At 45.9% G+C, this 27,555-nt stretch overlaps 1 protein-coding gene across 1 annotated transcript; it reads right to left on the bottom strand.

Annotated features, from left to right (window-relative positions):
• Positions 1–626: 626 nt before the first annotated feature.
• Crx (cone-rod homeobox) lies at positions 627–20,202 on the bottom strand. Its single transcript, XM_027430601.1, is given in 4 exon segments — positions 627–1,274; positions 5,666–5,842; positions 19,828–19,963; positions 20,018–20,202. Coding segments are annotated over 4 exon segments (1,146 nt in total).
• Between the last annotated feature and the right edge of the window lie 7,353 nt (positions 20,203–27,555).

The raw sequence follows: 27,555 nt of genomic DNA, 5'->3' as shown, positions 1-27,555 counted from the left end.
GCATTTTGTTTTTGTACAAGACAGCCTCCATTCAGTGGCGCGTGCCTGTAATATGCACGGATATGGATACGTAAGTCATATATACACTTAAGTCCCCAAACCTACCGTGTAAACCTGACATTTGTTAACCTTTAACTGTACAAAAGGTCCAAGTGAATTTTGAGGTTTCACTCTGTAGCCCAGGCTGGCTAAATTCCCAGCAATCCCCCTGCCTCAGTTTCTTCCATTCTAGGATTACAAACATTGAGTCAGCACCTGACTTAGTTATGGCACGGACAGTTCTGACTCACATTCTCCAAGGTAAACCACAAGACAGATTTCCTGTCTCTCGGGAGCAGGTTCTCGGCACCTTCACTGATGTCTGGGGAAAAGCAGCAGGTGCAGGTATCACAATCATGACAGCTACTGATTGCTTGCTGCTGGGATATCTCAGAAGAGGAAGGCGCCTCTTTCATTGATCAGGGGGAGGCTGTATGGGAGCTCGGCTCTCTGAATGAGCTGAGGCTAGACTAAACCTGTGGCAGGATTGCTGCTTCCTGTCCCTTACTGGGGGCTACTCTCTAGAATCTAAGCAGGAGTAGGCAAAGAGGGTGCTTCAGCTGGGAAGGGGGAATGGGAAGCCTCTTCTACAAGATCTGAAACTTCCAGGCACTCTGATCTTTGTAGTCCAGAGGGTCCATGGGATTGTAGGTGAATTTCCAGGTGCCTGTGGGGTCCTTGAATTCCAGGCTGTCCACGGGGCTGTAAGTACTGTAGCTCTGACCAGACAAGGAGATAGGGGATTGGGCCAGGTATGGCCCCACGGAGGGGCCTGAGAGGGGGCTGAGAGCTGGACCTCCCAGCTGGGGCACCATGGGAGACAGGTAAGGATCCAACCCACTGAAATAGGAACTTGGAGACGCATAAGCTGAGGGAGAAGAGCAAAAAGCAGAGGCAGGGGCATAGGTCATGGCATAGGGGGCTGAGGTGAGAGAGGGTCCTGAGGCCACTAGCCCAGCTCACTGGGCCTCAGACAAAGGAGACTCCGAGGCCGGACTCCAAATGGACGCAGTGGCCACTGCTGTGGTAGGTGAGCCTGAGGTGCCAGCCAGAGATGGGCTGTAAGAATCTGAGATGCCCAAAGATTCTGTACAAACATCTGTGCAGGGCCGTGGGGATGTGCCTGCCTTCCTCTTCGCAGGACGAGCCTTGGCCTGTCCCCCCGTGGGCTGCTGCTGCTGTTTCTGCTGCTGCCGCTGTTGTCTGCATTTTGCCCTGCGATTCTTGAACCAGACCTGAAGGGGGAAAGGGAAGAGGAGGGTGAATAAAACTTGGAAAGACCTAAGAGCCCTCGGGTGCCAAGGGAAGACAAGGCTGATGGAAAGAGCCACCCTTGGCCACTCTGTATCCAACAACGGGGCAGCTCTGTCCATGATCTGTGTGCCCGTCTGTACTGGGTGGTTTTGTGTGTCCCCTTGACACAAGCTAGAGAAGAAGGAGCCTCGGTTGAGGAAATGCCTCCTTGAGATCCAGCTGGAAGGCATTTTCTCTTTTAGAGACCAAGGAGGGAGGGTCCAGACCATGGTGGGTGGTGCCATCCCTGGGCTGCTGGTCCTGGGTTCTAAGAAGGTGGCTGAGCAAGTCATGGAAGCAAGCCAGTAAGCAGCTCCCCTCCTTGGCCTCTGCATCAGCTCCTGCTTCCAGGATCCTGTCCTGTTTGAGTTCCTGTCCTGACTTCCTTCAGTGATGAACAGCAATGCTGAAGTATAAGCCCAATAAACCCTTTCCTCCCCAACTTGCATTTTGGCCATGGTGTTTCGTCCCAGCAATAGAAACCCTAAGTAAGACACCATCCAAAGAGCCCGGATAGCTCAGTCGGTAGAGCATCAGACTTTTAATCTGAGGGTTCAAGTCCCTGTTCGGGCAGAAAGTTGTTTGGGGCTGGAGAGATGGCTCAGGGGTTAAGAGCACTGACTGTTCTTCCAGAGGTTCTGAGTTTAATTCCCAGCAACCCCATGGTGGCTCACAACCATCTGTAATGAGATCTGGTGCTCTCTTCTGGCATGCACTGTATACATGATAAATAAATCTTTAAAAAAAAAAGACACCATGCATGTCAGCAACCTACATGCACTGATCATACATATTTCATACATGCAGGCAATCATACATACATACATATACCAGTCTACATGCATTATCTACCAGCCTGATTGATCACACATCTGTGAATACAATCCTGCATTATCCTCACATATATGCATGCAGTCATACACGTATACAAATACATACCTACGTGCACTCAGCCACCTACCTGAGCACATGAATATCTATGTAATCATGTATTATCCTCACCTATACACAAGCATGCACATACATGTTAACACGTTATGTTAACATGCTCCTGCTCATGAATATGTCCATGCAATCATACAGCATTATATTCACATATCATACATACAATATATCTTACGTGGATGTACTCATTAGCCATCCCATACATGCATGCAATTTTACACATAGATACAATAAAGCCAGGGCTAGGTAGGAATGTAACACAATGGTAGAACGTTTGCCTGGCCTACACAAAGCTCTGGCTTCATTCAGTCTCCCACACTGCAGAACACACACACATTCACACTTCTCTCACCCACACCTGCTCTATCGCCTCCTCTACTACTTAAAGGAGACATCAGAGGGGTTAATATTCTCCAACTGTGAGGAAAATGAGCCTCACAGCAAATTAGTAAGCCATACAAAATTGCAGCGGAGGCTCACTCTAGTGAGTTATATAGTTATAAACCCAGACCAGCCTCAAACCCAAGGCACTCCTCCTGTCTCTGCCTCCTCCATGCTGAGATTATGGGAGTGAGCCTCCGAGCTTTGTGTCGTATTCTAGAAATATATATGGAAGATGCTGTTAAGTCAGGAGGCAGTTAGCACTGGAGTTCCGGGTTGGAACTAAAAGCACTATGACCCCCTATGTGGGTCTCCTTGGCTTATAAATTGACTTGACCGATCGACTGATGGGTGAAAATAAGCATGATGATGGGACGAGTCCCAGGAAGCTGGGCTAAATGAGACAGGCCTGTTGTAATCCTGCTCTTCAGGGGGCTGACAAGAGAAAAGCCAAAGCTAAAGGGGGGGTGGGGCTGTAGAGTGAGTTCAAGGTCAGCCTGGGTAACTTAGTGAGACCTTCTCACAAAGCCAATGCTTCAGTGGACCGCCCCACACCCATGTGCATATGGGCAGCATGAATCCATCCAGTGGGTTATAAAAGAGGGTGATGAAAAGGAGGAGAAAAATTAAAACGACATGATTGAAATTGAGCAGGGAATGGAGGTGGGGTCCAGGAGGAGTTGGAGGAGGTGGAAGGGGTGGATATGATCGCAATATATTGTATCCATGATCGCAATATATTGTATCCATGTGTGAAACTACCAAATGATGTCAGGCAGTGGTGGTGCACACCTTTTTTTTTTTTTTTTTTTTTTTATGGTTTTTCGAGACAGGGTTTCTCTGTGGCTTTGGAGGCTGTCCTGGAACTAGCTCTTTTAGACCAGGCTGGTCTCAAACTCACAGAGAGCCACCTGCCTCTGCCTCCCAAGTGCTGGGATTAAAGGTGTGTGCCACCAATGCCCGGCTGGTGAACACCTTTTATCTCAGCACTTGGGAGACAGTGGCAGGCAAATCTCTACGAGTTGGAAGTCAGCCTGGTGTACACAGCTAGTTCCAGGACAGCTACGGCTATTCCACAGAGAAATCCTGTCTCAAAGAACCAAAAAATATTACCAAATAATAAAATATTGCTTACTTAATTTTTTGAAATTATAATTACGTCATTTCCATATCTTCCTTCCAAAACAAAGAATAATTAAAACATAAGATAACAAAACGGGCAAGAGAAATGGCTCAGTGGCTAAGAGCACATATTGCTTTTGCAGAGGACCTGGCTTCAGTTCCCAGCACCCACATTGCATAGCTAACAACTGCCTGTAACTCCAGCATCAGGGGAGCTGATGACCTCTTCTGGCCTCCCCAGGCTCTGCACTCATATGCACACACACATGAATATAATTCAGAATAAATCTCTAGTCTGGTACAGTGGAACAACACCTTTAATCTCAGCACTTAAGAATCAGAAGCCTGTGGAAACCAAGTGAGTTCAAAGCCAGCCTGGTCTACATAGTAAGACCTTGCCTCAAAATAATTTTAGCCAGGAGGTGGTAGAGCACGCCTTTAATCCCTGGCACTCAGGAGACAGCAAGACTGGCAGATCTCTGTGAGTTGAAGGTCAGCCTGGGTCTAGAAAGCAAGTTCGAAGACAGCCAGAGCTGTTACACAGAGAAACCCAGTCATGGAAAACAAAATACAGTTTTAAGATTAAAAACAAATAAAAAAGCCAGGCAGTGGTGGCACTCTTTTAATCCCAGCACTTGGGAGGCAGAGGCAAGCAGATCTCTGAGTTTGAGGCCAGCCTGGTTTACAGAGTCAGTTCCAGGACACTGAGAACCCTGTCTTTTTTTTTTTTTGGTGGGGAGGGGGGTTCGAGGCAGGGTTTCTCTGTGTAGCTTTGGAGCCTGTCCTGGCACTTGCTCTGGAGACCAGACTGGCCTCAAAATCACAGAGATCCGCCTGCCTCTGCCTCCCGAGTGCTGGGATTAAAGGCGTGCGCCACCAACGCCCACCGAGAAACCCTGTCTTGAAAAAGCAAAAAGTAATAATAATAATAATAATAATAATAATAATAATAACAATAAAATAACAGGGCTGGTGATGTATTTCAATGGTAGATCAATTGTACATGTGAGACAGCCTAAAATTCAATCCTCATTTCTGAAAATAAAGGAAACAGAGTGCAAAGGGAAGTGGAACACTTGGAGGGCAGTCGGGTGAAAAGGCATCAAATGTTCTGGGAGCTGGCTGGGCAGTGGTGGTGTACGCCTTTAACCCCAGCACTGGGAGGCAGAGATAGGTGGATCACTGAGACCAGACTGCTCTACAGAGGGAGTTCCAGGATGGCCAAGGCTACACGGAGGAACCCTGTCTTGAAAAAAGGAAGAGGAGGGTTTGGGAAAGAGAAGAAGAGAAGAGAGTCAAGCAACATTAAGGGGAGTTTAGGCTACTTCATAATTGTTTTTTGTTTTTTTTTGCGTTTTTTTTTTCCGAGACAGGGTTTCTCTGTGTAGCTTTGGAGCCTTTCCTGGCACTCGCTCTGGAGACCAGGCTGGCCTCGAACTCAGAGAGATCCACCTGCCTCCCGAGTGCTGGGATTAAAGGCGTGCGGCACCAATGCCCGGCTGCTACTTCATAATTGTGACTGTTACTCTGTGGCCTGTCTTTCCTCCACTCATTCTGGATCTAATAAGGACCCATCGAAGATCATAGTAAGGGACTTGGCGGTGATGTCACACGCCTTTATTCCCAGCATTTGGGCGGCAGAAGCAAGTAGATCTGAGTTCAAGGCCAGCCTGGTCTACAAAGTGAGTTCCAGGATAGACTCCTGAGAAACCCTGTCTCAAACAGGAGGAGGAGGAGGAGGAGGAGGACGAGGAGGAGGAGGAGGGGGAGGAAGAGGAAGAGGAAGAAGAAGAAAAAGAAGAAGAAAAAGAAGAAAAAGGAGAGAGAGAGAGAGAGAGAGAGAGAGAGATAGATCACAGTAAAGCAGAGTTCCAGAACATCCTACCTGGACCCTGGACTCAGGCAGGTTGATCTTGAGAGCCACCTCCTCGCGTGCACACACATCCGGGTACTGGGTCTTAGAGAACAGGGCCTCCAGTTCCTCCAGCTGGCTTCTGGTGAACGTGGTTCTCTCCCGCCGCTGCTTCCTCGGGGCGCCTAGGTTTGGGTGAATGAAAGAACCCTCAGGTTAGCTGGGTCTGCTCGCTGGATGCCCTGATCCAGTGGGACACCTGCCCTGTCCTTTCTGCCCAGACAAGGGGCTGTGTTTATTCCCCGGCCTTCTAGCACCGGCTCAAGTCTCCAGAGCTTTCCAGTCAAATGTCCACAGGAGGGAACTGCTTTTAGCCCTGCAAGGATTTGCCCCTTTTTGTTCTCAATTCTCTCCTACCTCCTTTCCCTCCTCCGCCCTCTTCCTCCTCTTCCTCTCTCTTCTCCCCTTCTCTTTCATTACACTATGTAGCCCATACCGACCCTAAAATCCTGGGATTGCCTGGTCCTCCTACCTCAGCCTCCCAAATAGCTGGGAGTTCAGGCAGGAGCCACTGCACCAGACTCCGCTCCTGAACCTTATTATTCCTAAAAACATATTCCTGGCCAGGCAGTGGTGGCGCACGCCTTTGATCCCAACACTCCGGAGGCAGAGTTCGGGGCCATCCTGGTCTACAAAGGGAGTTCCAGAACAGGCTTCAAGGCTACACAGAGAAACCCTGTCTCAAAGAACCAAAAATGCCCCGCGCCCCGCGCCCCACATGTAGTTTTAGAAAACAATGACGCTTTGAAATTCACAGGCATATACATGGATGGAACGGGAAGAAATCCTACTGAATGAGGTCACCAGACGCAGAAAGACGAACATGCTATGTACTCACTCAGAAGTGGATATTATATGTAAGCCTCATGGAAACAGCCCACACCCCAAAAACCCAGAGAAGCCTTCCTAGAGCCTCCATCCGCTGCTGCTGGAAGCAGAAGCGAGAAGCGATATCTGCATCTAAGCACTGAGCCTATCACCTCTAAGCCGGTTGTAGAGAGAAGAGTGCTGTGCAAAGGGGAAAAGATCCTTCCGGGGAAACCCACAGAAACAAAACTGTCCTGATCAAGTGGGAGCTCATAAACTCCAGACTGACAGGAGACAAACCAGCAAAACACTGAAGAAGGCCCCTTAAAGCCAGTGTCAGTTAAGGAAATTGGGCGGTCTATGCCGCCACTGGCATTGTAACTAGAATTAATCCCTATTGCATGAATGGGCTTTGGGAGACGATTCCCTGTGGAGGAATATTCTCTCAGCCTACATATATTTGGTTGGACCATGGTCCTGCCCCTAATAATGGGTCTGACTTTACATGATTCCACAAGAGAGGCCTCACCGCCCGGACGTTGATGGCGCACACCTTTAATCCCAGCACTCGGGAGGCTGAGGCAGGATGATCTCTGTGAGTTCGAGGCCAGCCTGGTCTCCAGAGTGAGTTCCAGGACAGGCTCCAAAGCTACACAGAGAAACTCAGGGAACTGGGTTTGGTATGTGAAATAAGATTGTTTTTAAATTAAATAAAAATTAACTATAGAATAAAAATACAATATAAAAGAATTCAAGAGACATAAAGAAGAAAATTTTGTCACACAACAAGATCTTACAAATGGGTAATATTGAAAGACCCGCTCGGAATGCCCCTGAGCCCCCTGCCCCGAAGCTGCCAGGGCCTCCCAAGCCTTCACCCCGGCAGGGCTCGCGCCCCCGGCCTGCCCCGCCTGGCACCTCGCCCCGGAGCTGGGGCTGAGCAACGAGCACCAGGTGGCCGGCACGAGAACAAACACCAAGTGAGCCGGCCTGGAGCCCTGCCCCTGAGCCCCGCCCGATGAGGAAACACTCCGTCCCAAGGTCTCCGCCCCCAAGGTCAGCCATCTGGATGCGGAGGGAGGGGGAATTGAGTCTGTTGTACCAGACACTAGACCTTGAGAATATGCTGATCTGGAATGGCTCTGTGTCTCATTTGAACCATCCAATGGAAATGATTCTGTATTTCGCCTCATTTGAAAGACTCTATATTTCACCTCATTTGAATAACTCTGTACTTTGCCTCATTTGAATAACCCTGTATAGCGCCTCATATACATTGACCAATGGGAATAGCTCTGTACAATGCCTCATTAGAATTATCCAATAGAATCCCTGCTCCTAGCTTGCGCCTTTTTCCCTATATAAGGACCCCTTTCCCTTGGCTCGGGGCGCTTAGCCACACAGAAGCTAAGTCACCCCGGGTACCCGTGTCTCCAATAAAGCCTCTTGCTTTTGCATCCAAGTTCGTGGCCTCGCTGATTCCTGGGTGCGGGTCTCCTTCTACGAAAGTACCTCTTCGGGGGTCTTTCAATATTTCAATATATAAGATTTTTTAAAAATGATTTATAAAAACAAGCAATGCTAACAGGGTGTGGTGATACACATCTTTAATCCCAGCACTCAGGAGGCAGAGGCAGGAGCATCTCTGAGGAGGAGGGCCACATATGAAATACTGAGTGTAACAGAGATCCAGGACTACACTGAGAATCTGTATGTCATAAAACAAACAATAAAAGTAAAAGTTAAACTGACTGCTGTGGTGATACACGCCTTCATCCCAGCACTCAGGAGGCACAAGCAGGCTGATTTCCATATGGTCATGTACAACCTGATCTATACAGGGAACCACTATACCCAAGGCTAAATCGAGAGCCTTTCCTCAAAAAACAAACAAACAAAATGCATTGAATATCTTTAGCCATCAGACATGCAAATTATATTACTTTTAAATATTTTTTCTTACTCAGAAATGCCAACATAAATAAAACCAACAACAGGTCATGTAGGTGAAGATTTGGGGAAAAGAACACTAATCCTTTTGTTAGGAGCATGAAATGGCACAGCCATCTCACCCACACCATCTAACCAGAAGCCTGAGTGGCTGACTTACCCTGGATACCAGAAGGCTCTCCCATCCTGTCCAGAACCGGGCTCCAATGTGAAAATCTGATTCCAGAACCTGGCTTAAATTTCTTGTCAATCCAGGACCCTCCCACATCCTCCACCCTTTTTTCCACCTCCTCCAACAGATCTGCCTGCTGTCTGATCCCACCCACTCTCCAGCCCCACCCTAGGAAGGATTAGCATAATTGAATATGGCTTTCACTGCTGAGCAGGTTTTCACTGTGCTGGTTTCTTGGGACCTGAAAAACTAACACATCTTTCGCTACACTCTTACTTGTCATGTTCTCTTGGGTCTCTGTGTTGAAATCTGGCCTCTGGGATGTCCTCCTCTTTATTCCTGTTGCTGCCACCCCTCCTTTCTTTCACTCTTTCTGTTGTTTAGACAAGGTTTTCTGTGTAGGCCTGGCTGCCCTGGAACTCAGAGATCTGCTTGCCTCTGCCTCCAGAGTTCTGGGATTAAAGGCGTGTGCTACCATGCCAAGGTCTTTGTTTTCTTTCTATTGCTTTCTTTCTTTCTTTCTTTCTTTCTTCGTTTCTTTCTTTCTTTCTGTTTGTTTTAATAGTGGAATGCTCTACATAGCTATGGATGTCCTGTATCTCATTATATTGACCCCATTATTTCAACCTCCCAAAGATCTACCTGTTTCTGCATCATCTGTGCTGGGATGAAAGGATGCTCTACCACATGCAGCTTGGTCACCATTTCATGTAAGGGAATGGCCTCATCAGCCTTAGAACTTTCAAACTTTGACTATTTTCAGCCAGGAGGGCACAAGCACCCAGATCCAATTTGGGTCACCTAGAATCTCTCTATCTTCGATGAGATTATTGGAGGTGCCCAGGTCACAGAGTTGTCTAGAAGGTCCTCTACAGAGTGCTGGCCTCATGGTGACTTGTCTTTTCACAGATTTGCCCTGCACTGAATAAATAACCATTAAATAGCTGCTGATGTATTTTTGTGAGAGAATGACCTGCTTTCAGTCCACACTTGGGACATGTAGGTTTCTTTCTAAGGCATGTGTCCTCTTTCACATGCAGCATTGTGGAAGGTGCATGTGACCTTTGAATGTTTGGGAAACCAGTGAGAGAGAATACCTCCCTTTACTGGGCCAAGATTAGGAAATTGTTTGAGGTCTACAGAGGATTAAGATTAACTACAATGTCAAGATACTACATAATTATCCAAGCAGTGTTTGCTAAGTTTATTGAATGAGAACAGGTACTTTTTCTTAGGAAATCCTTGGGTAAATCCCCAATACAAGGTGATATAAACAAAGTAGAAATATATTTATTCAAAACACATTCTTACAATAAAGACACCAAGAAATGAGCCTCCAGGCTGTGGTGCCACACACCTTGGATCCAGTACTAGGGAGTCATTTGTATCTCTTTGAGTCTGAGGCTAGCCTGGTCTACAGAAAAGTTTTCGGATTCCCTGGGCTTCACAGAGAAATCCACTGTGTGAGTTTACATATTTTGATTTTGTGGATGTATTCAAGACACACTCACTCCAGGACCCATATATGGAGGTCATATGACAACAAGTCCATGTTGTATTTCCCTTCCATCATGGGTATCATTTTTGTTTTGTTTTTTCAAGACAGGTTTTCTCTGTGTAGTTTTGGAGCCTATTCTTGCACTGGCTCTGGAGACCAGGCTGGCCTCGAACTCACAGAGAGCTGCCTGTCTCTGCCTGGAGAGTTCTGGGTTTAAAGGCGTGTGCCACCAACGCCCTGCCGATCATGAGTATCTTGAAAACCAACCTTAGGTTTGCATATTTGGTGGCAATCCTTTACTAACTGGGTCACCTCCCAGATACGGGGATCTTACAATTCTTTTTGTTTCCTCCCAAAATTTCTGGACAAAGTTTTGTATTCCTTCAGAGAGTAGAGTTGGACATGGGGTTTCTGTAGCTCAGGTAGGTCTCCTACTCATTGTATGACTTCTGATTTCCATGGACTTCTGATCCCTGCCTCACACAAAGTGAGATTTGAAGCCCACAAAAATGAGTGCTCTTTTCACAAGCTCTTCAGCTGCTTCATTCTGTCCTAATTGGATAATTATTCTGCTTCCCCTCTGGAAACCTTGTGTGCTAGCTTGTCATTTATCCTGCTTCTTTGCTATCTGGTAAAGCACTGGTCATGCATCTGCTCTTGGCATAACCCAGAGAGACAGGAGAGAAATACTGTTATAGAAATATGATCAGTGTTCTCTCTAGTGATAGCTTTTATTTCAATGATTTAACAAAGTACTTTCTCTGAGTAGTCCTGGTTGTCCTGGTGCTCTACTTGTAGACCAAATGTTAGATAATCTTTTCTCTGCCTGGCAAATGCTGGGATTAAAGGTGTGACCCTCCACTGACCCACTTCTTTTATAAGGTGGGGCCTTGTGTATCTTTAACTGACCTTTAACTTTCTTTGTAGCTATTGATGACCAATAGTTGTTGGGTTTATGAGCAACATGACTTACCACACAATGGAATCCATGCTTTAAATGTCCCACTACTATACCTCATCCATTTGAATTTTGTTGGTGGCTAAGACAAATTGTCAGTCTTTTGCTCACGCTGTCCTGTGAATTGTAGCTGTTTTTGATGAATCTCTGATATGCTAGCTTTACAACTGTGAGCCATTCTGCCTGGAATTTTGGTCTTTTTCATTTTTTCTACCAATCTTTAGCCTTCATATAGAATCTCATTGAAGGGAACCTTAAAATCAATCCGTCCTGCAGGAAGGAAGTACTGATTGCTCCTTATGGTGTCCCATTTTAAGGGGATTTACTGTGATTTAACATAGTTTTGAAAAATTATGCAAGGTATTCCAACTGGGCTCCATGACACACACCTTTAATCCCTACACCCTCAAGGCAGAGGCAAGTGGACATCTCTGAATTTGAGGAAAGCCTGGTCTACACAGTGAGTCATAGACCATCCAGAGCTGTTACCTAGAGAAATCCTGTGTAATCAAACCAAAAGAAAAGTTAGTCAAATTAATACTTCTGCACATCAGCTTGATACAACAAGCCTTTTTCTCTGGTATTGGCAGAAAGAAGATCAGGGATCACAGGCCAAGCTTTACTACCCAGCAGTTCAAAAGCCTTCTTTGTCTACAGAAGACCCGGCCTCAAAAAGGAAAAAAAAATCAAACAACAGACAAAACTCTCCATGAGTCTCTAGGTTTTCAAGTGACAGGAATAATCATACCCCCTCAATGTTATCAAAGGCTACACAAGGCCAGGCCTGGGGTTACAGACCCGTCACACTAGCTACTTTGGAAGTTGCTACTTGGATGTTGAAGGGAAGACTGGACTGAACAGTGACATTGCGGTCAACCAGGGATTAGATGCCAAATTTCCTGTTTAGTATTGAAAGACCCCCCCCCCAAGAGGTACTTTCGTAGAAGGAGACCCGCACCCAGGAATCAGCGAGGCCACGAACTTGGATGCAAAAGCAAGAGGCTTTATTGGAGACTCGGGTACCCGGGGCGACTTAGCTTCTGTATGGCTAAGCGCGCCGAGCCAAGGGAAAGGGGTCCTTATATAGGGAAAAAGGCGCAAGCTAGGAGCAGGGATTCTATTGGATAATTCTAATGAGGCATTGTACAGAGCTATTCCCATTGGTCAATGTATATGAGGCGCTATACAGGGTTATTCAAATGAGGCAAAGTACAGAGTTATTCAAATGAGGTGAAACATAGAGTCTTTCAAATGAGGCAAAATACAGAATCATTTCTATTGGATGGTTCAAATGAGACACAGAGCCATTCCAGATCAGCATATTCTCAAGGTCTGGTGTCTGGTACAGCAGACTCAATTCCCCCTCCCTCCGCGTCCAGATGGCTGACCTTGGGGGCGGAGACCTTGGGACGGAGTGTTTCTCATCGGGCGGGGGGGCTCCAGGCCGGCTCACTTGGTGTTTGTTCTCGTGCCGGCCCACCTGGTGCTCGTTGCTCGGCCCCAGCCCCGAGGCGCGGTGCCAGGCGGGGCGGGCCGGGGGCGCGAGCCCTGCCGGGGTGAAGGCTTGGGAGGCCCCGGCAGCTTCGGGGCAGGGGGCTCAGGGGCATTTCGAGCGGGTCTTTCAGTATTCCTTTAATCCCAGCATACAGAGGGAAGACTCAGAGAAATAGCTCTGAGTTCCAGGACAACAGGAGTTACATAGGATGATCATGAAGCAAATGAAAGAAGATAGATGGGGAAAAGAGGGAAAGAAAGATTAGAGGCAGAATGCCTCTACATAGCTCTGGCTGTACTGGAATGCACTTTCTAAACCAGGTTGAGCACAAACTCACAGAGCTCCTCTAGCCTCTGCCTCCAAAGAGCAGGGATTGAAGGTGTGGCTTAGTTTTTTCAACCAGGCATTGGGAATGAAAATCAGGGTGATCTGGAGAATAGGGTTATTCAGTCACACATCCTGACATTAGTGCATGAACTACCATACCCAGCCCAATCCTTTAATTATCACTGGCTCTTTCCCCTTTTCATTTATGTTTATGTGTGTCTGCCTCTTGTGTGTGGAGGCCAGTAGCATAGAAAACTTTTTCAGAGTCCTTTTACCAAGAAGTTCAGCATTTATGGTATTCCTGAAGAAGCTGCCAAGAAGCACATTCCAGGATTCAAGGTCAACAAGCAATCTGTTCTTTTGTTCTGTGTATGAGATACTTTTGGCAGTATATATGGTATACAACATTGACATGTGTAAGAACCTAGGAGATCAGAAGACGAACGCAGATCCCAGTGGTCTGGGTTTCCACATGAATTGTTGTGAGCCAGTTGGTAGAAGCTGCAATGAAGCCACCCATCCCTGGTAATCAAGAATTTCTCTGTATCACTGAGCAATCTGTCCAGCCCATCCACATGTAGTCTTCAGACATTGGTCTCTCTACTTGCAGCACTTATTTATTTTCAAGACAGTATTTCATTGTTTAGCTTTGGAACCTGTCCTGGCATCTACTCTTTAGAACAGTCTGGCCTCTAACTCACATAGATCTTCCTTTCTTTGCCTCCCAAGGGGTAGGATTAAAGGCGTGTGCTACCACCAATCTTCTTACTCCCAGTATTTTTAAAGTGTTGATGTTTTGCAATGTGAAGTAGTAAAATACACATTAATTTTTATTCAAAGAACAATGCACTTGATGAAAAAAAAGGGTAATTGAGCAAAGTTATAACAGAAACACAAGCATTTACCACACATCTGGAATCTTGTCATTCAGGAAGCAAGAGTCCTGTTGCAGAACCTGGCTGAAAGCCTGGACTACATAAGGAAGCATTATGTAATTATTTCCTATACCATAAAATTCGATCCAATTTCGTTGGAAAAAGAAAACTCTAGAGCCAGGTGGAAGTAGCTCACACCTTTAATCTCAGCATTCAGGAGGCACTGGCAGAGAGACATCTGTGAGTTCAAGGTCAGCCTGGTCTACAAAGTTAGTTCACCAATAGGTAGAGCAGCTACAGAGAGAAAACCAGTTTCAGAAACAAAACTAAAGAAGGAAGCATGGGAGGAAGATAGGGAAAGCAGATGGAAAAGTAAACTCCATGAGATTTTTTTCTCTTTTATTTTTCCTCTTCTCATAAACATCATCACTGCAATTTCCATTCACTCCCTCTCCTTCCAGGTCTCTTCTCTCCACCTCACCTCCCTGCCTGATCCATTCCTCCTCTACTTACCTGCAGAAAGACAAGGCCTTCCAGGGATAACAAGCAGACTTGGAATAACACTGACAATAAGAGGAGCCAGAAACACTCTTCTCAATCAGAAGAAAGTAGTTTTTTAAAGTCTGTCTCTTCTTCTTCCTCTGTGCTTTTCAGATCTTGCTTGTGTGGATTCCCTACAGTCTGGTGGTGTCATATTGGTCTTTCTGTTGTTGTGTTCTTACTCTGTCTTCTTCCCATATTTTTTCAAGGGGGTGCAGGTTGGGTATCTCTATCTCCTTTTGCAATCCAGAGTTGTATGTGGGCCAAGACTTAAGTGTCTGCAGCTCTGGATGGTATTTCCTCTCCTGTTATTCTCCTTGCTCAGCAGAGGTCAGGGAGGAAGGGGAAACAAGAGTGAGGTGTTTGCAGACTCAGGGATATACTCCTTGTCTGGGAAGGCACACTCTACGCCAGCAGCAGGCCAAGAAAGATTGAAGATAGGGGTGATAGCTGGATTTGGTTGGGAGTAGAGGGGACACTCACCTAAGCAAGGGCCAGGGCCGAGGGGGAATTTAGAATGAGGTGTTTCTGGACTCGGGGAGATCCTCCCTGTCTGAGTAGGTCCACTCTATGCCAGGCTCTGGCCCGGAGAGATCCAAGGGGTGATGGTGGGAGTCAGATGGGAGCAGAGGGGACCAGCACCTCACCAGAGTTCAGGGCCGAGGGGGAAGGAAGAGTGAGTTATTTCTGGGCTCAGGGTGGTCCTCCATGACTGGACAGGTCCCCTCTATGCAGGAGCAAGTCCAGAAACATTGAAGGAAGGAATGATGGCTGGAGTCAGGTGGGGGAAGAAGGGACACTCACCTCAACAGAAGGTGAGAACAGAGGGGAACCCTTCAAAATATTTTTCAAAAATTAATTGTTTTGCTCGCATTGGTGGCACACACCTTTAATCCCAGCACTATGGTGGCAGAGGCAGGTGGATCTCTGTGAGTTCGAGGCCAGCCTGTTCTCCAGAGCTACTGCCAGGATAGGCTCCAAAGCTACACAGAGAAACCCTGTTTCGAAAAACCAAAAAGATTTTAATTGTTCTTAATCAATAAAAGCAGAAAACATTTTCTGTATACCTTCTTTAACATTTATTCTTGTCAGATGGTGGTTTGTGTGACTTTTTTGTTCTGTGTTTTCAAATATTTATACCTTCAATGCCTGAGTTCAGTTATTCACTGTTTAAAGTCTGAAATACATAAGCGGGTTGAGGTTTTCCTTGGGTTAAATGTACAGACAGTTGAGATCCCAGAGGTGGGTGCTTGGAAATGAACTCGGGTCCTGGGCAAGAGCATCAAGTCCACTTCACTCCTGATCTCTCTCCACTCCCTTAGAGTAATAATGGGCTTAAATCATGTATGGAATTCCCCGACACAGCCCATGACACACAGAGTCCATTAGAATAAGTTGTTCCCTTCATTTAGTATATATTTCTAGTGACTGTGGCTGCAGGACACATGGAGTCTCTCTTTATGGTGTACATTTCATTCTAAAGCTATTGCAATACTTCGTGTACATATTTGCCAGCACAGCATCCAATCATGTACTCTGAAGCCATATATGTACTCCAAAGTGCTATGAATCACTCCAACACAGTAATATATCCCAGACTTAATTCCAAATACTTTTTTTGTCTGCCAGCACTCGTAGCTCACATCACGTGTGTACATGTCCGAGGGAAAATTGTAGGAGTGGGGTTTTTCTTGCTCCCACCCTCTTAGTCTCTGTGATGCAACACGGATGACCAGGTTTGGAAAAAAATCTTTATTAGGAGAGCCAACAAATGTGGACACCTGTCCTCTTCTACTTTTTATTTTGACACAGAGTCTCACTTACTTTCCCTGACAGCTCTGACTTGCAGTCTGGCTGTTTTAGAGATGAGTGGTTGGCAGTCCACACCTGTAAACTAAGCCATGTTTTGTAGTTTTTGAGGACCATCCAAACGATTTCTACAGAGGCTGTCCATGTTTTCACTTTCACCACTGAGAAATAAGTGCTCCTCTTTGCTCACATCTCTAGCAGGGGGAATGCCTTCTCTTATTGGTCTTGGCCACTCTGACTAGGTGAGGTAAAATCTCAAAGTGGTTTAAATTTTCATTGATGTTGTGACTAAGTGTGTTGTACATATAAGCTTTTGAGTTGTTGTAGGGGAACCTGTAGCCACGCCTGCTTAGGGGTTGGCTACAGGTCTGCAGCTCCCAGGCGTGGTCAGGATGAGGTAGAGTAAGAGTTTCAGTTGGCTGAGTTTCGCTTTCAGTTTTCACCCCTTTTCAGCTTGCTTACAAACTGCTGCCACGCCAGCTGGCTAGGTCGCTCTGTAAGTAAGGCTTTTCCCTATTAAATACCCTTATATTTCTACTTGGCTCCGTATTGGTAATTTCCTACTTTATCTGGTTGTCAGGAGCGGGATATTGGAAACCTACACCCAATTTGGGACAGGCTGTGGGTTCCACCAGGCCTGTGGCCTAGGCCGGGAAAGCTCCCTCTCTCCACAGGAGCACCCAGCTCCCAGCTGACCCGCTGCCACTGAGCTGCTCAGAACTGTCCCCCCCAGCTTGAAGACTCACACAGACCTCCTACGGTTTTACCATCATGCGCTCAGGACCAGCTAGGACTGCTGGCTAATGGTGCCCGGAGACTTGAACTGAGTAGGCCTCTAGAGTAGGTCTCAGCTTTCAGCAGGGTCCGTGCAGTGGCCTTAAAGCAGTGCCTTAATTCAGTGGTTGTAGCCGCAAGGCCGTATACTCTCTAAGATAAGGGTAGCCGCTTTTGTGACCTCTCTCCACAGCTGCCACCGACCACTCCCAAATGCCACGGACTAACTGAATGCCTGTGCCACCTGCTGGTTAAAGATAGTTACTGCATCTGGAGTAGAAATCAGGTAAAATTATGGCAGAATATTTATCATTTGTTAACACTCCGTCGAACTCTATAGAGAGTACCAATTCCTAAAAATTGTACATTTGCCTCTTTAAGAGGCCATTTCTGAGGCCAAGACTTTTGGGTAATAATAATCACATCTGCCCCAGTGTCTACTAAGACATTAATAACTTTGCCATTAATTTTCACTTCTGAGGCCTTGAATCATTAATAGAGGCTTGCCAAAATATGTGTTTCTCATTTTTTCCAGTCACATTTGATTCTTCATCACAATTCAAATTACCATCTAGAGCAGTATCATTTTCACAATAGGCAAAGAACTATCTATTCGTCCTGTGAGAGATTGTCTCCCACTGCTACTGGGAATGATCGGACCTTTCTCAATGTGGGGGCATGCTGGAGTCCCCCTTCAGAGTTTCCCAGCATTAACAGGTTCCCTTGCATATCCCTAGTAGATCTGCATTCATTAGTCCAGTGTCTGCCCTTACCACATAACCCAGAGGGCTTTCCCCCCCCTTTCGCGTGGGGAATCGTTAGAATTTCTTTGCCTACAATTTCTCCTTATATGTCCCATTCTACCACAGCTGAAACATCTATTCTCCTGATGCTTCTGTGGACTCCTGGAGCATGCTCTTCCTATGCGAGGCTCTGGTTCATGGTAGCGATGAACCCTGGCCTCTTGATACCTGTATGTGTCCCTGTAAGGTGCTTCTCCTTCCCAAGTCCTTCTGTTACTATCTCTCCTAATCTCCTGCTGCCTGTTGAAACCTCTTGGGACAGCTTCTCCTGCCCAGATTCCAGCATCTTGCATGTTACAGTCAATGTGGGCAGTATGCAGAACCCATTCTTCTAGTGGAGCTGATCTGATCTTTAAAGGCAAAAGTATTCTTTTTGCATATAGGGTTTGCATTGTCATAAGCTAAGGTATACACAATCGAATGTTGTATTGCTGAATCTGTTACTTGTATGTCTACTGCTCTGCTCAATGGATCTAAGAAGTCCTTAACTGGTTCTGTTTGTCCCTGTTCTATTCTGGTATAAGCTTCTAGTTGTTCTCCCAGCTCACGAACTCCGGGTTCCCCATGCATTTAGTGCTGCTTTCCTGCATAGGGACAGCATATGGTTGTCATATTCAGCCTGAACCTGTGAGTCAGCATAAATACCTTCTCCTAGGATTTTCTGGAGGGGCACATCAACCCCGTCCTCAATGGCCTGCTGCTCTAGGAGTTTCCTCTTCTCTCTGAGCAATGCCTTCCATTCAGTTTGGCAAGAATTCTCAAGGAGAGCTGACACCAGTCCTACCCAATCTTCTGGTGTCACCCTGTTAAAGGTGGCCCATGAATGTAATAGCTGTTTTATGTATGGGCTATGAAGTCCATACGAAACAACTGATTCTTTAATATGCTTAAGAAGTTTCAACTGGATTGGTTGCCATACATATGCTGTCTGCCCCTGGGAGTGTCTTTTAATTGGTTGCTTTTCCACCACCATGGCCGGGTAGACTAGAGGTGTGTTTGTAACGACTTTAAAATGATTGAAATACCTGTTCGGAGTCAGCACCTCAGATTGGAGCGAGTCTGCCTCCTCTTCGTCAAATCGATCCTTCAGCCTAGCCAGGACATCCTCATGGGAGGTTTTAATCATGAAAGATTCAAGGCATGATATAGAATCCACGAGTTGCTGCGACAATTGTTCTGTAAGGTTTTCTAGACGGGTAATACATTTGTCCCTAGCTAGCATCTGGGTGGCATGCAGATTGCCATCCAGGGATTGAAATTTAGAATCAAGGTTGTGATTTGCCTCAGCAATCGACCTGATAGACATTTCTAGTTTGTTATCTCTCTCCTGTAATTCATCTTGCAGGCTTTGAAACTAAGCTCTAATTCTACCATAGCCGCTCACACATTTTTTTTAGCCATTGATTTAATGGCATGATCCAATTGTTGAAGGCTATTTTGGGTGTCCTGCACCTTAGTGACAAAGGAGTAGGAGAGAGAGGCTATTTGAGTCTCTAATTGGTTACACATGTCCTCTAATTCATCATGATCTGTCGCCTGCTTAATCCGTAATGTTTCTAAAATATCCTGCACTTCAGCACGGTCCGCCGCTCATTTAGTACCTAGTGTCTCTGAAATGGAGCACCTCTCTGTATTTATGTTATTATAAATGTGCTGCATTTCAGCTTGAGTAAGTAGTAGACAGATCTGCCTGTATCGTATAAAACATAGAACGAAGTCTATCATCCAGGTTCTGTTCTACTATCGCCATAAGCGTATTATAGGTCAATCTCGTCCTTTCTAGAACCTCGTTATGCAAAGCTTGCATGTCCTGTAGGCGGGTGGGGAAATCAGCCTTCCCTTTGTTCCTGAGGAACGACAATATGTGAATTAATACATTCACAGCTAATAAGACATATAAGCCAGTATTCAGCAAGTCAGCTTGTTTCTCCAGCACAGAATGCGCATAAGAATAGGAGAGATTATAAAGTGGGAAAGGTGACAGAAGTTCGGCTATTTCTACTGGTGACGTCGTCTCCAGGTGTAGTAACCACGTTTGACCAGCAGGTGACACAGTCGAGTTGATTTTGAGTAGCATCTGAAACTTTCTGAAAAATACTAGGTACCGGGGAAACCTTTAAAACATACCTGGCGGGCATTTGCGTCAGGCAGGTGACTGTGCCCACAGCTAAATTTGAAAGGGCTTATGCGGCAGCAGGTGCGTACAGGGCCTGGCCCAGCAGGTGGCAGACGGAGCCCGGGTGCCCCAAATTGCAAAGTGTTACTGGGAGTAGCAGTTTGGGCGGGAAGGAGCCGAGGAAGGGAGAGCTTAACTCACTGCCCAGCGGTCGTGCGTTTTCCCACAGTGGGTGGAGATACTGTGGCGGGGTGCTCCCTGCAGCTTCTGGGCCGGAAAGCAGAGGCCCGGGGTGTGAAGTGATTGCACGCAGAGCGCGGCTCCTGGGGGGGGCACAGGTGCTGCATGGGTGGTGGGTGGTGGGCGTCAAATATTGCTAGCTGCATGCACTCAAAGATGATCCATAGTTGGTAAGGCTAAGATTTCTTTATTCAGGTAAACACCAGCCCAAACGCAAGCGGGAGCATGTCCAGAGGCCACAAGCTAGCGAGGCCAGAGAGAAGGGAAATCCACGGGTTCGTGGCCCCTTAAGAATTCTCTCCACGTCATCTTCGACCTCCCCTGACCACGCCCTCAGGAGCGTGGCCAGGCACACCTGTAGGGCCTACTAGGAGGCGGGGCTATGGTGTCTCCCTACAGGGGTGCACATGTGCACCTGTGGAGATCAGAGGAGAGCTCGCAGGTCAGCTCTCTTCTTTCATAATGGGAGTCCCAGGGATCAAACCCCAGTCCATAGGCTTAGTGATGGGAGCCTTCATTGAAGGGTCATTTTTGCTGTCCCTGAAACTGAAGTTTTTCTAATTCTCAACAATTTGGTGTCAGTGGAACACCTAGGTGCCAAGCCACACTCTAACAATGTCACCTTGAAATCATCATGACTCGTGTTTTCAGACATCTAGCCCTGCCTGAACTGCCAGGAAATTAGTGTAGGGTTCCCCAGCGCTTGCTCTCTGTGGCACTGTCTCATCTCGTGCTCTCTCTTCAGTCCTGTTCCTGCTCTCTCCAGGCACTGAGGCCAACCGGCACCAGAGAACACCCTCTGAGTGCCCCTCCATGTCCTACCTGACACTTTCCAAGTGACATAATCTGAAGCCCCTGTGCCCTCCTGTCAATTCCCCTTGGTCGGGTGAAGGGAAGAAACAACAGCAGAAACTGAATTCTAGGAAAGTCTTTCCAGAACCGCAGTGCCTCAGGGTGCCTGCTTCCCCATTTACCCACCACAGCTATGCTCTTTCTCTCAACTCCCCCTAGGAACTGAGTCTTACCTGAGACTTCCTAAGACTCTTTCCTTGCCCCCTCCCCTAGGAGCAGCCTGCAGTCTACAGCGTTATGCTCTCAATCTCAGCTGCCTCTTGACACTCAGAGAATTCGAGCACTTTAGTTTTCGACCCTATCTCTCTCCTCCCTGGACTCCAAACAGCTTGGCCTCAACACAACTTAAATCAGTGGTAGATATTGGCACAATGAGGTTTTCCAATTCTTTACTATGCTAAAAACTTCTGCCTCTGCACAAATAAGTGATTCTAAAAATCTCTTCTATCCAAACTTACTCTGCTTCTCCACTTTCAAATGTCTTTTATCTCTAAGGCTTCTCTACTTCCCATGCTGGAAAAAAAAAACATTCAACTCTATTATTTCTCTGCACCCTACTCTAAAAAGCTCTCAAGACTATGCTATACGCGCTATCTCAAGGTTTGTAAATTCATTGGGTATGGTTAAAAACTAATCTATACAATCTGGGGGCTAAAGAGGGGTCTCAGTGGCTAAGAGTACTGGCTGCTCTTATAGAGGTCCTAAGTTCAATTCCCAGCAACCACATGGTGACTCATATGTCATGCCCGGCATGTCTCAGCCCCAAACCATGGTAGCCATGAGGTCCGGCCCAAGTGGGGGAGCATGGACTTGGAAATTCCTAGTAACCCAACAGTGATAAAGACCAGACATAGGCATCTTGTCATCTTTAGAGAGCTCTCAGTTCCAAGCTGCAAAAAAAGGAGTCTCTTCTTTAATCACCGTCTTCCTGGCTATAATCTAACCATGCTTCCCTGGCACGAGGCCATTTCTCTCTCCTCCAGTAGACCCGTCTGGCCGATACCTCCTCACTCTATCTGTCCTCTAGGCCTCTGCCCTGGTGCAGGCCTATTCAAATGGTTAGTCCTGTAGAGATGTAAACTAGGAGGCATTCTCCCCTGAGGCTATGCCATCCAATAGCAGATTAGCTGGCATCTGCAAGACAATTGTAGACCAGGAGCTCCCGGTTACTAGAACTGGAGGTTTGGACCCCAAGACACTTTGTAATAGCACAATATCCAGCTCCCAACACTCATAAACATCTGTAATAAGATCTGGTGTCCTCTTCTGGCATGTAGACAAGCATACAGGCAGGACACTGCACACATAAGTGAATCTAGAAAAGCACATGGGATTGTAGCTCAACTAGTAGAGTACTTGTTTTGTGTGCATGAGTCCTAGGTTCAGTCCCAGAACTGCACAAGCCAGGCAGCAGGTATCACATCTGAGCATCTCAATCACTGGTCCAGGTGCAGGAACTGGGGTGCCTCATAATCTTCTTTGGAGACTTTGGGTCACTGTCAGGATCTGGCAGTCTGTCTGATATTATAAACTTTAAAGATAACAATTTAAATGCCATATTCTGCAGGTCTCTGAAGCATTAGAGTGAAGGGACCTGCTCCCCTTTCAGCAGCCATAACAGCCGAACATGTGCTTGCCATAAACTTGCCTTGGTCACTTAGAGGTCAGATGCCTGCCTCGTGACAAGGAACCAATCAGAAGTTAGCTGGTGGCGCTATGCTTTATGACTCTAGGTGTGCTTTACAGACAAGCACACAGCAATGACGTAGAAAGCATAGCAACCACCCTGGGAGGGCCTATGGGCCATAACAACCAGTTGACCAATCAACACAGGGCAAGCCGTCCAAGCCTGGAGGCACACCAATCGTGAGCCTGTGCGTACCCCTAGACACTCCCCTTATGCTGTCCTATAAGATCTCTTAGGAGGCCCTAGGAGCCGTCTTTTGATAGCCATCCTCCATGGCGGGTGGGTGAAAGACCCAAGCTAACATAGGGTTAGCTCGTTAAATTACAATAAAGTCTCATGCAGTTTGCATCAAGCTCTCGAATCCGCCTGGTGATTGGGGTGACCGAAGTCGTGGCCTGGGACCCCGGATACCTCAGTTTTCCGGGGGGGTCTAACAGAGGTCTGTCTGTCTGTTTTAGTTACTTGCCTTAAGCACACATTAAGCACACAGGTGGCTAGGTAAGGTCTTATTTCTGTAATTTTCAGTCTGACTGTAACTGGTTTTAACTTAGTAAAATATTTGAAACTTAGCACAGCTGAATTTAAAACTGCATAGAGTTACCTTATATTCCTTAAACAGTAGCTAAATGTACACATTTTAGCTGCTTTCTTAAACTTAACTTCTTTCTGAGACAGGGTTTTTCTGTGGCTTTAGAGCCTGTCCTGAAATTTGTTCTGCCGACCAGGCTGGCCTTGAACTCACAAAGATCCATGCTCTGCCTCCCGAGAGCTGGGATTAAAGGTGTGTGCCACCAACGCCCTAAACTTAACTTCTGAAAACATAAACTGTAACATCTTAGATTAGCAGATTTTATAAAACAAGAACTTTACATTGTCATGCTTTGCTTAAAAATGATTCTAAATTGAAGCTCTTTAAGTACAAATATTAATAAAAATATTTTAAATACATAAACATTTTTTTAAAAACTGGTTTTAAAAAGAAATTTAAATTCCCTCAATGTCTTTCTGTAATATATAGAAGCATTAACAATTTAACCCTTAACTGAAAAACTTGTTTCTAAGATGGTACTAATTTCCATGCGGTCATCTTTAGTCAAGATGGTGGTTTAAGTATCTTTTTTCAACATCAGCAAAATGGCTACCAGTTAGCCATGTGACCAGTTTGCCATGCAGCTGGCTACAAAATGGCGGTGACCTGCACCATTTGTTTTAGTTATATACTTGTAACAGAACTTAGGTTATGCCAGGAGACAGAACATTTTAAAACAAGCATACATAAATTATTTGAGAAATAAATAGGACTTTTTAAACAGAATTAAACTAATGTGGTCAAAATTTTAACTTATGTTACCAATTTTTAACATTTACTATTTGTAGACATGAGAAACCACAGCAAACAGTTTACATTTTTTTCTCCGACTTTAACAACCTTTTCTCTGACCTTCTACGACTTGCTTTAACCCTTTATAACTTTCTATATACCTTTGGTTCATTTCTCTGATTTTCTTAAACATTCTGAGACAAATTTCTCTTTCCCTTTTTTTCTTATTATTTTAGTCTCTTACATTTTCTCTCATTTCTTAGGCAACATAAAAATTCTTATCAAAGTCCCTTTTGAGCAGCAGCCTCAGGGGACTCCACTGCAGCACACTCTAACCCATGGTGCATGGCAGAACTCCTGCCAAGCACCACATGCTCAGGGCAACAAGAAAAGACCCCTGACCCATGCATGCCATGTGCGTGGGCAGTAGGGACAGAAAGAGATGCTTAACACAGACTAGGGTCCTATTCGGAATTTCAGATGGCTAGCCCCATCTGAAAGAGATCAACTTGGAGATCAACTTGGTCCGAAACCAAGTCTCCCCTACAGATATTGGAAGGCTGCCGCCCGAACCTCTGCCCTAAACAATTCTTGTAGGCCTACTTACAGATGCCGCTAGTGACCCTAATATAGGACCTTTACATTTACAAAATTAACAGAAATAGTAGACCTGAAAACATAAAACTGACACACCGCCAAAAAGCAGGCGGGGAGGGTGTGGACTGCAAAACATCAGATAATACAGATAACAAACCTGCTCAACTGCCCAGTCACCCAGTCCATTCCAAACCTCCAGACTTTACAGAAACTGTACAGAAACAAAGACTGGAGAAGAAAGTTACCTAGTGTGGCTCCACATGACTCAATGAAAGGGGGTGTCGAAAGGGGGTGTCGTGGTGGATCCTGAATTGAAAACCAACGATGAAAACACAGAGACAGAATAGACAGAAAAGAACAGACACCAACCCAATCCATCCCCGATGCTTAAGACAATGGCTCCAGGAAGACGGGCGGCAGAACCAGGCAGCTACAATCGCCACTAACTGAGGAGAGTCCAAGTGTCCTTGGCCTCTGTCCGTACCTCCTGGGTGTCCTCAGGGCAGCAGTCTGTGATCCTCGGGGCACATCTGCCGATCACAGTTGAGGTGGAATCCGGGGATGGGGGTGGTTAGTACAGAGACAGACACAAACAGCAAAAACAGGACAGACACAACAGACAGGACAAACTGCGAGGCAGACCAAATTACAGACACAGACATGGCACCAAACCAAAATTACAAACAACCCTTGGACGTTCATCCACGGTGGGACCAAGGGTCCCAGGAACACGTCTGCTTCTGGGGAACATCTGCTTTCCTTATGGTCCAAATCAAATGACCCTCGGACTTTCGTCCAGGGCAGGACTCAGGGTCTCAGAACACATCTGTCTCCCCCTGAGGTACAAATTACCAAATACAAGTCCTGTGCAGGCACAGATCAAATTCAAGTCATGGCACCAAACCAACAAAACATAACATTGAACATATAAGTTGCGAGCTCAAATGGTCTTACCTCCAAGATCGAATCCACTCAGGTGAGGGGTGGTCGAAAATCCCGGACGAGCCCCCAAATGTAAGGACACCCCCCCCCCGAAAGCTCAGGCCTCTGGGATCTCAGACCAGGACCCCGGTCACCCCAATCACCAGGTGGATTCGAAAGCTTGATGCAAACTAAATGAGGCTTTACTGTTGTTTAACGAAAAGACAGCTTGACCCGGCTGCATAGAGATCTTATAGGGCAGCGTAAGGGGAGTGTCTAGGGGTATGCACAGGCTCAAGATTGGTGTGCCTCCATTCTTGGAGGGCTTGCCCTGTGTTGATTGGTCAACTGGTTATTATGGCCCATAGGCCCTCCCAGGGTGGTTGCTATGCTCTGCGCGTCATTGCTGTGCACTTGTCTGTAAAGCACACCCAAAGCTGTAAAGCATAGCTCCACTAGCTAACTTCTGATTGGTTCCTTGCCACAAGGCAGGGATATAACCTCTTAGTGACTAACACAAGGTCAGACAAGCACCTGTTCGGCTGTTATGGCTGCCGAAATGGGGAGCTGGTCCCTTCAACCTCACTCAGGATGGGTTCTTCTAGTTCCATCTATTTGCCTGCGAATTTCAAGATTCCATTGCTTTTTCTGCTGAGTAGTACTCCATTGTGTAAATATACCACATTTTCTCTATCCATTCTTCAGTTGAGGGGCAGCTATGTTGATTCCAGGTTCTGGCTATTAAAAACAATGCTGCTATGAACATGGATGAACATCTGTCCTTGTTGTATGGACGTACATTATTTGGGTATATACCCAAGAGCGGAATGACTGGATCTTGAGGTAGACTGATTCCCATTTTTCTGAGCAACCATCATACTGATTTCCAAAGTGGTCTTACATGTTTGCACTCCCACCAACAATGAAGGAGTGTGCCTTTTTTTCTCCACATCCTTTCCAGCATAGATTGTCATTGGTGTTTTAATTTTAGCCATTTGGGCTGGTGTAAGATGGTATCTCAGAGTTGTTTTGAGTTACATTTCTCTGATGGCCAAGGATTTTGAGCACTTTCTTAAGTGTCTTTCAGCCATTTCAGATTCCTCTGTTGGGAATTCTCTATTTAGTTCTGCACCCCACTTTTTAATTTCATTGTTTGGTGTTTTCTGTTGCTAGCTTTTTGAGTTCCTTGTATATTTTGGAAATCAGCCCTCTGTCAGATGCAGGGTTGGTGAAGATCTTTTCCCATTCTGTGGGCTGTCGTTTTGTCTTACTGACTATGTCTTTTGTCTTACAGAAGCTTCTCATTTTCAGAAGGTCCCATTTATTGATTGCAGATCTCAATGTCTGTGCTACTGGTGTGATGTTCAGACAGCGATCTCGTGTGCCAATTCGTTCAAGGGTATCTCCCACTTTCTCTTATAGAAGATGCAGTGTGGCTGGATTTATGTTGAGATCTTTGATCCATTTGCACTTAAGTTTTGTGCATGGTGACAGGTATGGATCTATCTGCAATTTTCTGCATGTCTGAATCCAATTGTGCCAACACCATTTGTTGAAGATGCTATCTTTCTCCATTGTATAGATTTAGCATCCTTGTCAAAAATAAGGTGTTCATAGGTGTGTGGTTTAATATCAAGGTTTTCAATTTGTTTCCATTGGTCTATTGGTCTATTTGGTGCCAATACCAAGCTGTTTTCAGAACTATGGCTCTAAAATAGAGCTTGAAGTCAGGGGTGGTGATGCCTCCAGAAGACCCTTTATTGTACAGAGTTGTTTTGGCTATCCTAGGTTCCTAGGGGTTTTTTTATTTTCATATAAAGTTGAGTATTGTTCTTTCAAGGTCTGTGAAGAACTGTGTTGGGATTTTGATGGGAATTGCATTGAATCTGTATATTGCTTTTGCCAAAATTGCCATTTTTACTATGATGATTTTACCTATCCAAGAGCATGGTAGATCTTTCCATTTTCTGGTATCTTCTTTAACTTCTTTCTTTAAAGACTCAAAGTTCTTACTGTACAGGTCTTTCACTTTTTTGGTTAGCATTGCCCCAACATATTTTATGTTGCTTGTGGATATTGTGAAGGGTGATTATTCTCTGATTTCTTGCTCATTGCATTTAT

The sequence above is a fragment of the Cricetulus griseus genome, chromosome 9 (assembly GCF_003668045.3).
Source record: "Cricetulus griseus strain 17A/GY chromosome 9, alternate assembly CriGri-PICRH-1.0, whole genome shotgun sequence".
Classification (NCBI taxonomy): Eukaryota; Metazoa; Chordata; class Mammalia; order Rodentia; family Cricetidae; genus Cricetulus; species Cricetulus griseus.
The sequence above is the reverse complement of the archived record's forward strand: the minus strand, read 5'-3'. Positions and strand labels throughout refer to the sequence as shown.